Source organism: Anabrus simplex, chromosome 1, assembly GCF_040414725.1.
Source record: "Anabrus simplex isolate iqAnaSimp1 chromosome 1, ASM4041472v1, whole genome shotgun sequence".
Taxonomy (NCBI): domain Eukaryota; kingdom Metazoa; phylum Arthropoda; class Insecta; order Orthoptera; family Tettigoniidae; genus Anabrus; species Anabrus simplex.
Genome location: NC_090265.1, coordinates 1440806565 through 1440820470, shown reverse-complemented (window position 1 = coordinate 1440820470; position 13906 = coordinate 1440806565). Strand labels below are relative to the sequence as shown.

At 36.5% G+C, this 13906-nt stretch overlaps 1 protein-coding gene across 1 annotated transcript in view; it reads right to left on the bottom strand.

Moving 5' to 3' along the window:
* LOC136860514 (protogenin) overlaps positions 1-13906 on the bottom strand; it is a 606373-nt gene that overhangs the window by 120405 nt on the left and 472062 nt on the right. Inside the window, exons 12-13 of the mRNA XM_067138762.2 lie at positions 1361-1539; positions 906-1041 (exon numbers count right to left, since the gene is read on the bottom strand). Coding sequence (XP_066994863.2) covers positions 906-1041; positions 1361-1539 — 315 coding nt within the window. The remainder of the gene's footprint in view (positions 1-905; positions 1042-1360; positions 1540-13906) is intronic.

Sequence of the window (13906 nt, the reverse complement as noted above, 5' to 3'; positions counted from 1 at the left end):
TTTCGTGTGGAGCGTGGCATTGTATGGAAGTGAAACATGGACGATAACTAGCTCAGAAAGAAAGAGAATAGAAGCTTTTGAAATGTGGTGTTACAGAAGAATGCTGAAGGTGAGATGGATAAATCGAATCACGAATGAAGAGATACTGAATCGAATTGGTGAGAGGAGATCGATTTGGCTAAATTTGACGAGAAGAAGAGATAGAATGATAGGACACATCTTAAGACACCCAGGACTTGTTCAGTTAGTTTTTGAAATAAGTGTAGGTGGTAAGAACGGTAGGGGTAGACCAAGGTATGAATATGACAAGCAGATTAGAGCAGATGTAGGATGCAATAGTTACGTAGAAATGAAAAGGTTAGCACAGGATAGGGTGGCATGGAAGGCTGCATCAAACCAGTCTATGGACTGATGACTCAAACAACAACATCAGAAGAAACTAAAGCGGACCTCCAAGAAAATAATATCATGGACGACATCATAGAAGATCGTGGAGCCTTTAGTACAGTAGTAGCCAAACACAACTTTGTGGAGAAACCTAAAAAAAAAAAAATGGTAGGAAGTGGTCCACAGAACGCAAGATGCAACACGGTGCATTCATGAACAGTTTTTGGGAGGATAAGAAGGCAGAAACCATCAGGCCAATGAATAAGCTCAAACGCGCTCTTTGAATGGGCATAACAAAGAAAGAAAAGAATAATAATAAATAAATTTCACAAATAACGCTTTCAATATTTTATTGCTAATTTCTTGAGCATGTCATTTGAAGAACAACAGTTTCTGCTGTTCGTGATAAGTCAGGTCTTTGTAAGCAAGAAGAGTTAATACCATCAATATTTTCTGAAATAAGGAAGTCATCCAATTATATGTACATAATACAAGATAAGTTTCAGATTAATTCTTACCTAATCCTCCCAGTAGGTACCGAGTAGTGTTAGCAGGAAGAATAACCGGACCCACTTGCTGACTGGTTTGCTTTCGATAAAATAATTTGAACCCTTCAGGAGGATACAAGTTATCTGGTGATAAACTCCACACCACCTAGGTACAAAACAAAAATTCAACATCACCAATTTATACATGAAATGGAAATGAAGATGAGGTCATGAAAGGAAGTGTACATAAAACTCACACGAACAAACAATATATTCCTTACAGTAAGTATCCGTCTCATTAGATAGATTAGATAGATAGATAGATAGATAGATAGATAGATAGATAGATAGATAGATAGATAGATAGATAGATAGATGAAGGGTCTCAGTACCTTGACTTAAAAACATAAACAAAGAATGTAATCTTTGTCTTCTTAATAAAAAGAATAGTCATAATACTGTATAACAATAACTTAGGTACTCACCTCTATACATGAAGAATTGATAACAGTTAAATTAACCAACGGTGCCTTAGGAACATTTTGAGGTCCATAGCTTGGCATCTGTAATGTTGTCCAACCAAGCTGATCATCACTTAAATCAGGCCACCCTTTCTTGGTAGCTGCCAACACACGAATCTCGTACATCTTCCCTGGATGCAGGCCTATGAAGTCACAAATTTTCTACTGTAACTGTGGCAAATCATTAATTTGAAGCATTATTTCAAATTTTCAAAAAACAACTTTTCAACAAAATAAAACCCTAACACTTCTACACATCCTGCAAAATCAAGCACTTAAAAATTAAGGAAAGATTAAACAAGAATGGGATACATGATATGGCTTGAAACACATTCAAAAATAAAAGGTTAGTAAAATTAAAAATTATATTCCATGGAACTCGTGAAATGTTTGCTATAAGTAGATTAAACTAAAACAATGATGTAATGTTTTCATTAGCTTGGGATCTAATTCCAGAGAGTTAAAATTAAAAGACAGTTGGAACTCAAGCTTAAACAGTCTCTATTACTGGTCAGGAGGGCTAAATCAATCCATACATTAGGTTCATAGCTATGAAGTAGTTATGTATGAATTAACTTCATTTGTTATGAAAATAATGCTCAAAAACAAGGAAATTTTAACAATTCAAAACTAGGTTTGCATTTCCAATACAATAAGCATTATAACAATTATAAGTGTTGCTAAATATTTCTTGTTTTCTTCTTTTCCTTCCCTTTCTTATTCTTTCTTTCTTTCTTAAAATTTAATAAGCATGTAAATTACAACAGAAAAAATCACAAGCTGCTGCTGTTTGGACCATCTGTCAATGGACTGGTTTGATGCAGCTCTTCCAATAATAAACAATAATACATGAGAAAATGCATGACTACACATTGCTATCCTGAGGGACAAGATCACCTTAGATGAGCAGATGATAATGTTAAAGGACAAGAAGTCGACTAAAAATAACTAGGTACTGAAGGTTACAAACAATTTACAGTGCAGCAATACAATACTCTACTCGAACAGCACAGTGTTAAAGAGAGGGGTCAAACATTTCTAAGGAAAGAAAGAGGGGATAGCTGGAAACAAATAAACCTCAAGACAGTTTCAGTAATTATGAGACATGATGATTATGTTACTATCAAACAGGGTTGGCTGATTTAATTCACCTCGGTTTAAATCAAGGTTTAAAATATGATTTAAACCAACGTTTTTTTAAATATTTTATTCATGCTATTTTTACTACTTTCCAATTCTATTACTGGAACAACAATGATTATTTAAATTTAAACTATTTTAATAGTTTACTGAATGGCTTTCATCCATTGTTAGATTGGTATCCATCCAGTGTCAGTAGTAGTAGTTATCCTTTTTTGCTTGTGTTGTGGTCTGGTTCTGAACCAATACAATAAGATGACTGGTAAGAAGAAAAGACTTAGTTGGACTCTTGAGGAGACACAAAATGAGAGGAGAAAAGGCTATACAGCCAAGTGCATGAAATGTGGATACGAGTTAGAAGGCCAAGCACAGAGAATGAAGAATACTATACAAAAATGCAAAGAAGCCAACAGTGATGATAAAGGTATGATATTAATTTAGTTTTAGGTAAAACTCCCACTGACCCTTTGCGAAAGATAAGTAAGGGATACAACATGATGCAGCTCCAACAATGTCACAATGTTCTGCAAAAGGCTGCCAACTTAGAAATTTATGACTGGCTAGTGACAATACTGTCTTTACAGGACAAGTGACAAGACCATAGGTCTGGATTGGTTAGGACCACCTAGTGACCAGACCATTGAGCTCGGAGCAAGCAAAGTGGGCAAGCCCCCAAGCTAGTGCTGCAAAGCAGCCAACAGGCTTCTAGCATTCCCGGGAGTCCTACTAAAATGTGATAAGTGACGAAGTTACAAAAAGAAAGGTTACGGGTTCATGACATGACAATTTAAAACTGCACAGTTATCTGATTTTCAATAAAGATGGCAGCCTTGTGGGTACACATGATGCGAGCTCTGTCTAAGAAAAACAGAAAACTTGTCTTCAGGATAGCTAACCCAAGACGGCCAACAGCAACACTCAAAATGGTCGCAAATCGCACATTTACACTCTCTCGATATTTATGTCTCTATATAAGTAAGAATATTTCTAGGGGCGGGTTGGTGGGAGCCTGGCAAGCATAAAGGAAGCTCTCTCTTGTATGCTGCCTCAGGTATCGTTTCACGTCTTCTTTATATGGTTTTCCACTCGTAAAGCGTTAACGGAAGTATCACCTAATTTTGAACAGTTATTTTACCACTAACAGTTCATTGTTAGGTTTTCTCACATAAATCTCAAGTTAACTTCAAAGCACCACCATCTCAATCTCTATATACTGCCTGCTCTGTGCCGCGAGAATTGCGTTTACAGCAACATTGCAGATGGCAGCACTTATCGCACCCGGAGCACATGTTGGTTAAATGAGAGTTGGTCCGTAACACCAATATAAAATGAAAATTAATCCTTAACATGTTATTGAGAAGATAATGCACATACAGAAACTAACATTTCACATTTGAGCTTGGCTTAAGATATAGAAACGTAAAATATATAAAATCTTACCAGTTACAGTAGTTATATTAGGATCATCCCGTGCTGCATGATACATACAAATTTCAGAATTTTCTCGACACGAGTAACGGAGCAACTTTTCAGCCCTTTTCTTAATGTTATTTACCAGCAGTGGACGCAAAAAGAATTATATCACTATTTCGCTGACCTTTTGTTCATGACCAGTTTTCAGGATACGTTTTATAGCACATAATGCAATGCGTACGTTCGTCATATCATTAAATCCACCACCCAATCTCACTGAACTAAATAGAGCTTCTATTGCGTCTCCAGAAAATCATCTAGTGAGTATATAAAATAACCGATTTTGTAACAGACAAGACACACATTCCACTATAGATTTCACAGTTAACGAGACAGCATCTGCCATTTCATTAGTCAGACACTTCAGTTTTTCACGTTTCGATTCCAACCGAATTATTTTAACGTACTCGATAAAATTATAATTCAACCATTGTAAGTAGTTTATATGCTGGTGAATAGAAATCCAAACACTCTGGATTGTTTTGCCGAAAGACATTACAGTAATCATTTCTGAAATAAAAGGGATAGATTGGAGAGTTCTAATCCTTTAACGAGGAAGTAGGCAGCAGGACTAGAGAACTTCTTTGAAAGTCGGATGACAAGAAAACACAACAGTTTATTCGCGCAAGAGCAGGAGATTTTACAATATCTGTGCCACATACACCTTCAACATTGACCACGCAAACGAACTTGTCACTGGTTCGGTTGTAGAGGAGCTGTACTTAATTAGCCATTTAATCAGCGATCATTATTATACTCCTCTCTGTTGGTCTGAGAGTTTTACATTCAGCTCTAAGTCTTTCCTTCACTAACCAGGAAATCCCGACAAACACTATCAACATTTTCCATTTAGGCTACTGTTCCAGAGTACTTTCTGACGGAGCTGACACTAGACTAGGAGTCCTGCCATATTCATAACCGTTTGGGATACTATTCCCCATGCCACATAGCACCGCGTGATTGGTTCTGACTGCCCGGATTTTGTCTTGCAAAAATTATGGATTTGATTTTTACAAGCGTTTGTTTTGCCTTTATATTTGGCTGCTTACTTTATTCAGTCGATCAATTTCTGGGTTGTCTTCGAATAGTCTCTGTAGTCTTTTAACTTCATTATGGTTAGTCATCAGCTGTTATTGCAGTCTCAGTATTATTGATCGGAGCCTCTAATGTCTGATTTTCTGATCACTGCTGTCGTTCTTACTCGTTGAAATACTGACTTGGATTGATACATCGTTGTTCAAATGAATTTCGTACTCGTCATCCAATGTATTTCCTGCAGTTGAAGAGGTTGTTTTATCACAGATTTCTTCCGAAGAAATATCTTGTTGCTGTATGGTCTTTTGTGGAGCTATTTTTCTGGTTTGAAGGTAATGAGGATAATTTGAAGACCGACTACATACGCTCTCTGGCTTCAATATATATTTCTTTTGGTTTTATCTTTTATCTCCATCTCTAAAATTATGGCTACAAACACGAGAATAATTGGATGAAATTCATTGATTACTCTTGGTTGATCCTTGCCTTGATATAGCGTTAAGCCAATTTTCCCTAAGTTCTTTATTTGGGGGATAACAGGAATCCTCACACCTGAAGAATTTGGATTTCCCGCTTTTATATACAGAGAGGAACACAACAATTTATCATTTTACAACCAGAGACACACACATAAATGATGCAAACGCACTGGAACACAATAACGTAGGTACGGAGATAAGTTGGGTGTGTTAGCTGGCGCCCCTAGCGGAGGTTCGTGACACTAAGAGCTCACGCTGAGAAGCATGTTGACCGCATCACACAGGGCAGGCAGTATATAGGATTGAGACGGCGGTGCTTCAAAGTCATGAGCTGTGGTCTCTGTGCCCTTTTCAACTGACTGGCTTAATTATTTCTCCTTCCTGTTACTTTATCTTTCTTTGCACATCTTCTCTCTGCAAAGTTGAGGTCACTTGCAATCAATCCACACTGAGCAGGAGGAGGTATTCAGCTCTGTGGCAGTCACACAGACTAGACCTCATGGTTAGTGTAGTTTTATAGCATTGAGGGTGTTCTGAAGGTTATAGTATTTGTGACTCCAATTGCAAACAGTATATATATTCACTGATATTATAAATCTTGATATAAAAGTTCTCCGTTGAAATCAGACTAAACAATGAAAATTGTTGCATTGTTTTATTCACTTATATTATACATCATTATATAAAAGCTCTGTTTTAAACTTAGACTTTGAGAGATGAAGTAAGTTTTATTGCTGAGGAAGAGAATATTTGTTTCTCTCTAAACATGTATGATGTTTTCAGTGAATAAGTAAGGTTAACATAAGGTGTATTGGCAAGGTGGATTTTAAGAGCGTTCTATAGTTCTACAGTATAGTTTTTATGAAGACTGTCTTATGCTGGTGTTCTAAAAATGCCAAGTTCCAGAGCTGGAATGACCCAGCCACAGACAGCAGTGAACATTGCTCTGCCATTCTCTGTTACACGTCCACACTCCCCATTCCTATCATTGCCTCATAGCAGGGATCGAACAGCTGGAATACTATGATAGACCAGTGTCTCATATACCGTAGCTATCAGAAAATGTATGAAACAGAGGAATGACATGCTAAAAAAGAAAGTTATCTAACTACCCAGCTAATTCCCACCAATAGTCAGGCAGGATGTTCTTAGGCATGCAGAAGTAATGCCATCTATCAGAGATGAGTGGCAGCAGAAGAGACAAAGCCCATCACAACAAACAATAGTAATATTATTGGTAACCCTTTCAACTCGCTGGTTGAGAAATTTTATTTCGGCCCACTCGCGTTCATTTTTGTGTCAAAAATTTGTGAAACTTATTTACTGCTTATGAGCACACATTTATGCTTAAGTCTTACTGAGTTTTATTCTTTTTCAGTGTGAGGAAGATTTTGAAACAAACACCAGGGTGCAAAGCCGGATTATTTGAATACGCTTCACAAAAAAAAGTAGTTTCACGGAGAATTCCTTTCACTTTCCTGTTATGTCAGCATCGATATTCTGCTCTATCTTACTTTTATGTAGAAAAAGTAGAAAGTGTTGAAGGGCTAATGCCATACTTTCCTATTTCTCCTTTCTTTCCTCCTTTCTCCACTTTCTAAAGTATTCCACATTTTTCTTTTAAAGAAAACTGCTTTCGCTTCTCCTGATCCATATTGGCGAAAGAGTTAACTTGCACACTAATACACACTTTGCTTCACGAATGAAATATAAACAACTAATGCGACATGCGATATGAATAAATGAAATGCAGTACTGAAGGTAGAGATGTGAAACCGTAACGTTCATGGGTTGATTGTAAATGTGGCATTCCTACCCAGCCAATAGCATTACTTCTTATGTATTGGTTGCTTTGAAATCGATATTCAGCTCGACCAATTGCGCACATATATGAAAAATGGCTACCTGAAGCATATCCTGTAAACTTGAATACTGTAATCCAATCTGCTCACCCCAATGTTTGAAGATATTTTTATTAATAGAATATTGGCTTTAATTTGCTTTTTATGTATAAGAAATTAATCCTACATAATGACGTTCAGTACCGGTACACCAAAACTAAGTAAGATAATCTTCACATGCTTTTGGGTAGGCAACCCGCTCGTCAGAATTGTGATGTGTTTGCTTACCTTCCCCTGATTTGTAATCGGGTAGATTCACCTGTGTGTTGTATAGAGTGTGTCGCCTGGTATTAACTGTATAGAGACATGATGTGCAAAATAACCAGCGATTAAAACAGGATGAATTTCAATTATATTCTGAAGAAAAAACTGTGTTAAATATAAGCAAAAAGGCTACATTTTAATTTGTTATACCGAAAGTTTGAAATTCGTTACAATGAAATATTTTAACACACATTAAATAGGAGATAGGGAAGGGGCCTAAAAATAATTTTGCTATTCTGAACATTTAGTTAAACTGGCGTTCGTAACAATGACATTTTACTGTAGTACCAGTTTACTTTCTGCCTTTTCTTGTCTCAAGTAAAAATTCCATTTAATTACACTTATTTGTAATACACAGTTTATCTTACATTCTGTTAGTATCCAAAATTATTTGCATGATCATTATTTCATCATTTGTCTTTAAACCTCACATCTCAAAAGGATCGAGCATCTGTGTGCCCTCTTCAGCAGTTATCCAGGTAATAATTTAATTTGTGTGTCAAGGTTATGCCCTTATAATTATGCAAACTAAAATTTGTATTCATACTTTCTATATGTGGGGAAAACTGCACCCTCTTCTAAGCTTTGGCGAATTTAACTCCTTCAAATATCTTTTTAACCCTTTGACCGCCAGCCTCATATGTGGTGTCCATGTCCTATACCATCAAGGCCTGATGAGCACTTTTTACTTTGCAGTAAATTATTCCTAATAACTTCTGTTAAATTTATGTAAATTGGATGGGCATTTTTTTGTTTTGAAGGTAATGCTTCAGGCATTTTGTTGATGTAAATTAATGCACCTTTATTTTGTAAATGTTTATTTTATGAAATGATAATTCAAATAAATATTTCCTTTGTTTGAAAAAGAAGTATTTCATGATCAAACATTAAGAAAAAAATATTTTTACTAACAAAAGCTGCATTAGAGAGGTAGTGTTTCCTATGCTACATATAAAAAAATAGAGCCTTATGTACAATATTACAGTTACATTATTATTATTATTATTATTATTATTATTATTATTATTATTATTATTATTATTATTATTATTATTATATTAATGTGAAATTTTCTAACCTTACATTATATGCAAATGCTGCAGTTCCTGGTTTGTTTTAAGTAATAAACGATGTACTAATGTCTATTTCACACAGACTTAACGCTCAAAAATTCACTTTTTGCCTTAAAAATAGGATACAAGAAACTATTTACTAATATTTACAAATGTTTTTGACATGTTCTAGCAAATGTGCTTAGGGAGGCACAAAGGGTGTACACCCTTCTTGCGCTGTTTACAAATGTATCTGGACTTTTTTCCATTTACCACCTTGACTAGTACTAATCTTTCTTAATATGGAGCAGTTGTGTTCTTTCTTTTTCTTTTTCAGTAAAATAGTAAAGGGTTCGTTACCCGCCTGCGGGAGCTGAATTGCCGCTTGGCCACCAAGCCACTCGGCAGCAAGTTCCTCAACTAAACTTGTTGTATATAGTCTTATTTAATCCAATACTAGACCAAAACATGTATTATACATTATTACAACCATAAATAACTTGGAAAGTATTTTTTCCGGAACGTCCAATCAATCAGACATTGACGGTTAAAGGGTTAAATATTCTTGCTACATTTTCATTAAATGGTTCTCGACTTCCCTCGCTTCTTTATTACCAACACTCCTTTCTTTCAGCTATCACTATTTTATCACGTAAAATAAGTAGACTGGGCTGAAATAATCACCAACAAACAGAACCAATTTTTCTCCTTGCTTCCCACAACCATCCACACCTAGAAGTTTAAAGAAAAAAATTAAATTAGTCCTAATTTCTAAAAATCACGAGTACTTTTCTTCTCCCCCTGCTTTGCATATTTATTTTGTTCCTTATTCTTAACAAAATTGTTTCCTGTCCCACTTCTATGATCTTGTATAATTTCAGTGCTATGTTATTTTTTCATGGAAGCTGTGTTTTTACTATAAAATTGGTAACAATGTTCTTGCCCTGGGAGGCGGTTGCTGAAGATGGCCGAACAAACTTAGTCAAAGCATTTTAATAAGGCAACTTGTTTACTGCCAAAATAAGTAGGTAGTACCAGTCTTTGACAAAATTATCATCACTATGCAGCGGTTATCAGCGCTGAAGAACTTTTATTTTAACAATATGATAAGTGTAGCAAAGAAAGAAATGGAGGAACAAGAATGAACTCAATTGCTAAATGGTGAAGATACTGTGATTTAAGAAACAGATATACAGAAATGTTGAACAGCTTGAAGCAACAGATTACAAGATTAACTCTTACAGTGCCAAGATGCCGACACATCGGCACTTACATTCTGTACAAAAAATGCCAGGATGACGATTCGATTGGCACCCTCTTATAAGCGGTGTAGTTATGCAGTAAGGCGCTAGATTGTGCCACAAATCAAGTAGAAAGAAGGTAGAATGTTTGTAATTCCTTCTTATGTCATTAGATGGCAATGACATAGCTTCATTTTTGCTAGTTTACTCCTCAATTGTGAGTGTATGATCTGTGAGCGCTTGACGTCTATGATCCAATATGGCAGCCTCTTGTTTGTTTATGTCTGCGTGTTGTGAATTGTTTACAATAATTTTACGTTCTAATTGATGCATTTGAGTTATTTATCATAATATATTAAGTTTATTATTATTTCTACTGTAGTTATAGTTACTTAGCAATTTATATAGGTCGTAGTAAAGTTGTAAATACTGTAGTACATTTATCACAACAAGGTATGTCGTCACGTATTTCGGGAGAAGAAATTGAGGAACTTGTGGATCGCTTTAAAAATGGAAGAGACAAATTTTAGTGAAAGTGATGATTATGATGTTTTTGGGTCTTCAGATAGCGCACCAGAGAATGATGGAGCTGTGCCATTGGCTAATGGGCTTACAACATTTCGTGTAATGTCAAAGAGTTACAGTGAACGTGCTAATGAAAATGACAGTGACAGTGAATTAGATGATTCTTGGACTGAATGCATATTGCCTCAAAATATTGTTGTCCATCCCCACCACTTTTATGAAATCTCAGGGCCAAAACATGTAGGCCTACCTCAACCTGATGCTCCACCCGTAGAATATTTCAATCTGTTCTTTACACTTTCATTCCTGACACTATTAGTTGATTTTGTATGTTGTTCTGATCTTCTGAACTGTTCTGAAGTAACAAATACTATTACTAGACACAGTTCTCTCAAATGATTACTATTACTCTCCCAAAATTCATAAAATATCCAATCGTTGACAGGTTGCATTGTTGGAGTCTTTCTCCCCACATGTTCAATCTTTTCGGAAATTAGTTTATAAATTGGAAAGTAGACCTACATTAACAATATAAATTGGTATATATGATCCCAGATGAGAATTAAGATTAAATATCTTCACTTAGTCACTTTGGATTTAGTGTAAAATATGCTAATTAATTTCAAATTACTTTTTCTCCTTTTTTAAAATAAAAAACGATTTTTGTGCACAGTATTGCACAGAATTTTATTTTTTGGAATGCAAGTCACATGTTTATATTCCTTGAAGTAAATCAAGTTCACATACCAAATTTTACCTCCGTCTTTTAAACTAGGATGTAAATAAAATTTTTTACACAGTGATGCAAAATCCATTGAAACATGCTTGGCATTGTATGCATATGATGACCTATTACAGGTCAGCATCCAAAGGGTTAAAGAATAAAGAAAAAGGGAATGAAAATCAATCCTACAAAATGCAATAAAGACATCAGCAGGAGGATTTACCTTGAGAATCTCACACAGACTACAAAGAGTACAGAATTGGAACAAAGATATTTCAAAGAAGGTTAAAGAAATAATGTAGAAAGCATATCGCAAGCCAAATATGACATATGCAGCAGAGACTAGATTACTGACAAAGGCAGCTTAAAATTGAATAGTGACAAGGGAGTTAGCACAACTTGTGATCGCAATTGCAAACAACTTCCTGGTTTGTATTTAAGTGTTTTACATGTACATTACAAATATGTGGACAATATTTGCCAACATCAATTACACTGCACTTTACAATCATGTGCATGTTCAGGCACAGAGTTCAAAATATGGGTTGTTGGTAGCTCTTGGCAAAGGATTATGAGGATGAACATGTCCACAGAGTATAAAGCGCCAAAAACATAGTTGCTTATCACAGTAGGAACACTTCATGAATGCTTGCAATAAGCAGTCTTCCGAATCACACGGCTTTTGAACATCAAAAATGCGTTTGGGTGGTGATTGAAACCTCTCTGGTCTGAAGTCATCATATCCAGCTACAGTCCAGGAGTACCGAACAAAGTCAGCGAAGACTAGAGAACAGAACTGATTGTGTAGAATGCACATCAGCAACGAAATGGAATCCCTCGACAATGGTGCGAACTGATAGTCGTTAAGGATAATGTGATCTTCAATCCGCTTCAGCACCGCCTTGAACTGTCGGAAGAATAACACATAAAGTGGCTGAATGTAAGGTGTGCACTAGGAGGGATGGTCTTGACTGTCAGATAGCATTGATATGCGTTCTGTCACGATCTGTCCCGTGGGAATCAACCAGAAGAAGAGACTCCTGTGCTGAATATGGGAAGTAGACATCTTGAAAGAATTGCGTCACGATTTGTTTCGTGATTAGGCCGGACTTTGAAGCAATTTGAACCAGATTTTGTGGTTTCAGCATGAGATGCGCTACTCGCATTCCAAACTGACCATTAGGTTCCTGGTAAATAACCAGCAATGTTGGAAACACGTATCCAATTGCCGAAGTAATGGGTTGGATGGTGTAAGAATGAGTTGTTGCATGATCACTCCGCACCGAACTTCTTACCGAATTCTCTCCCTTGTAATGCAGAGTTCGTGACGAGTGAAGTTCTTTTCATATACCACTTTGATCGGTATTATAAATCTGTATACGTTCCATGGTATTCATTAAGGACATTACCTCTTTGCGAAACTCGTCACATTGTTCCTTCATGTCACCATCTCTATTCCAGGCTTTAGTGGTTACACGCTTTGTTATTGCCCGTCAACCAAGATGGTGTCTCTGTTTAAACCATGCAACCCATCCATGGATAGATCCAGTGAATCGAGTCAGTCCTATTTCTCAAGCCTTTTCTAAACCCCAAGCATGAATATCCCTGTCATGAACATTAGCGCATAGAACAGTTCTCGCCACCCTGAATTTTTCCCCTACATAATCATCAAGCAAGGGAAGTTTTGAGTGCTGGCCTAGCTCCACTTTTTCTACTACGTGACGTAAATATCATAGATGATGTACGTCTTGCACCATACGATATCATTTCTGTACTGTACTGAAGCTTAATCATTTGGTTTTCCCAGAATCTTGGAATGAAATTATCTCCTTTGCCTTTTCAAAAGATACAGCACCCCACCTCTTCCTCGCCAGTGGGCTTGGCAGATACACAGACAACTGGCTTCCATCACTTTTTATTAATGACTCTTCCTCACAGTCAGGTTCTGGATCGTTCATAATGTTTTCACAATCAGATAAGTCTTCCTTTGCAGGTTCATATTCTTCAATATAGTCTATTGTATTTTCTTGATGTACATAATTACCATTGTTTGCCACTGTTTCGCCTGTCACATTGATTATGAATGCAGCTGCATTTCTCTCACTTACTGTAATTTCTCTGGATCTTCGTTTGTGTTGGTAATGGCTAACAACTATACGCACTATATTGGCAGGATTCATTATCACACGATTACGGTGACAGTGACTCTCTACGAAATTGGAAACACCACAAACAGAAGGAACTTTAAGAACAGTCGAAGAAGATACAACACAGACGGAGGTCCCTATTATACTAGCTTCCTTGCTCTTATGCAGAATGTCTGTCTGATTCCCCTAGATGTCGCATTGGCAACTGTGTCGGGTGACCTTGGACTCGGCGCGGCGTGTCGACCATAGCATACACGTAAAATAACTAAAGTAGCTAGAGAAAACGTTTATGGTGTCTAAAGTTACTAAAGCCACGATATCATGTTAGATATGGTCTACTTTGAGGAGAACAGCAAATCTTCGTAACTTACAGTGTACTTGGCGATGGCACTTAATTTATACAGTGCCGTAATCAGCACCTCAAACATATTCATACAAACCACAAATCACCTACAATTGCGATCGCAAGTTGTGCTAACTTCCTTGTGAGAGCAGAGATGAATTTCCTGAGAAATTAGTTTACCTATTC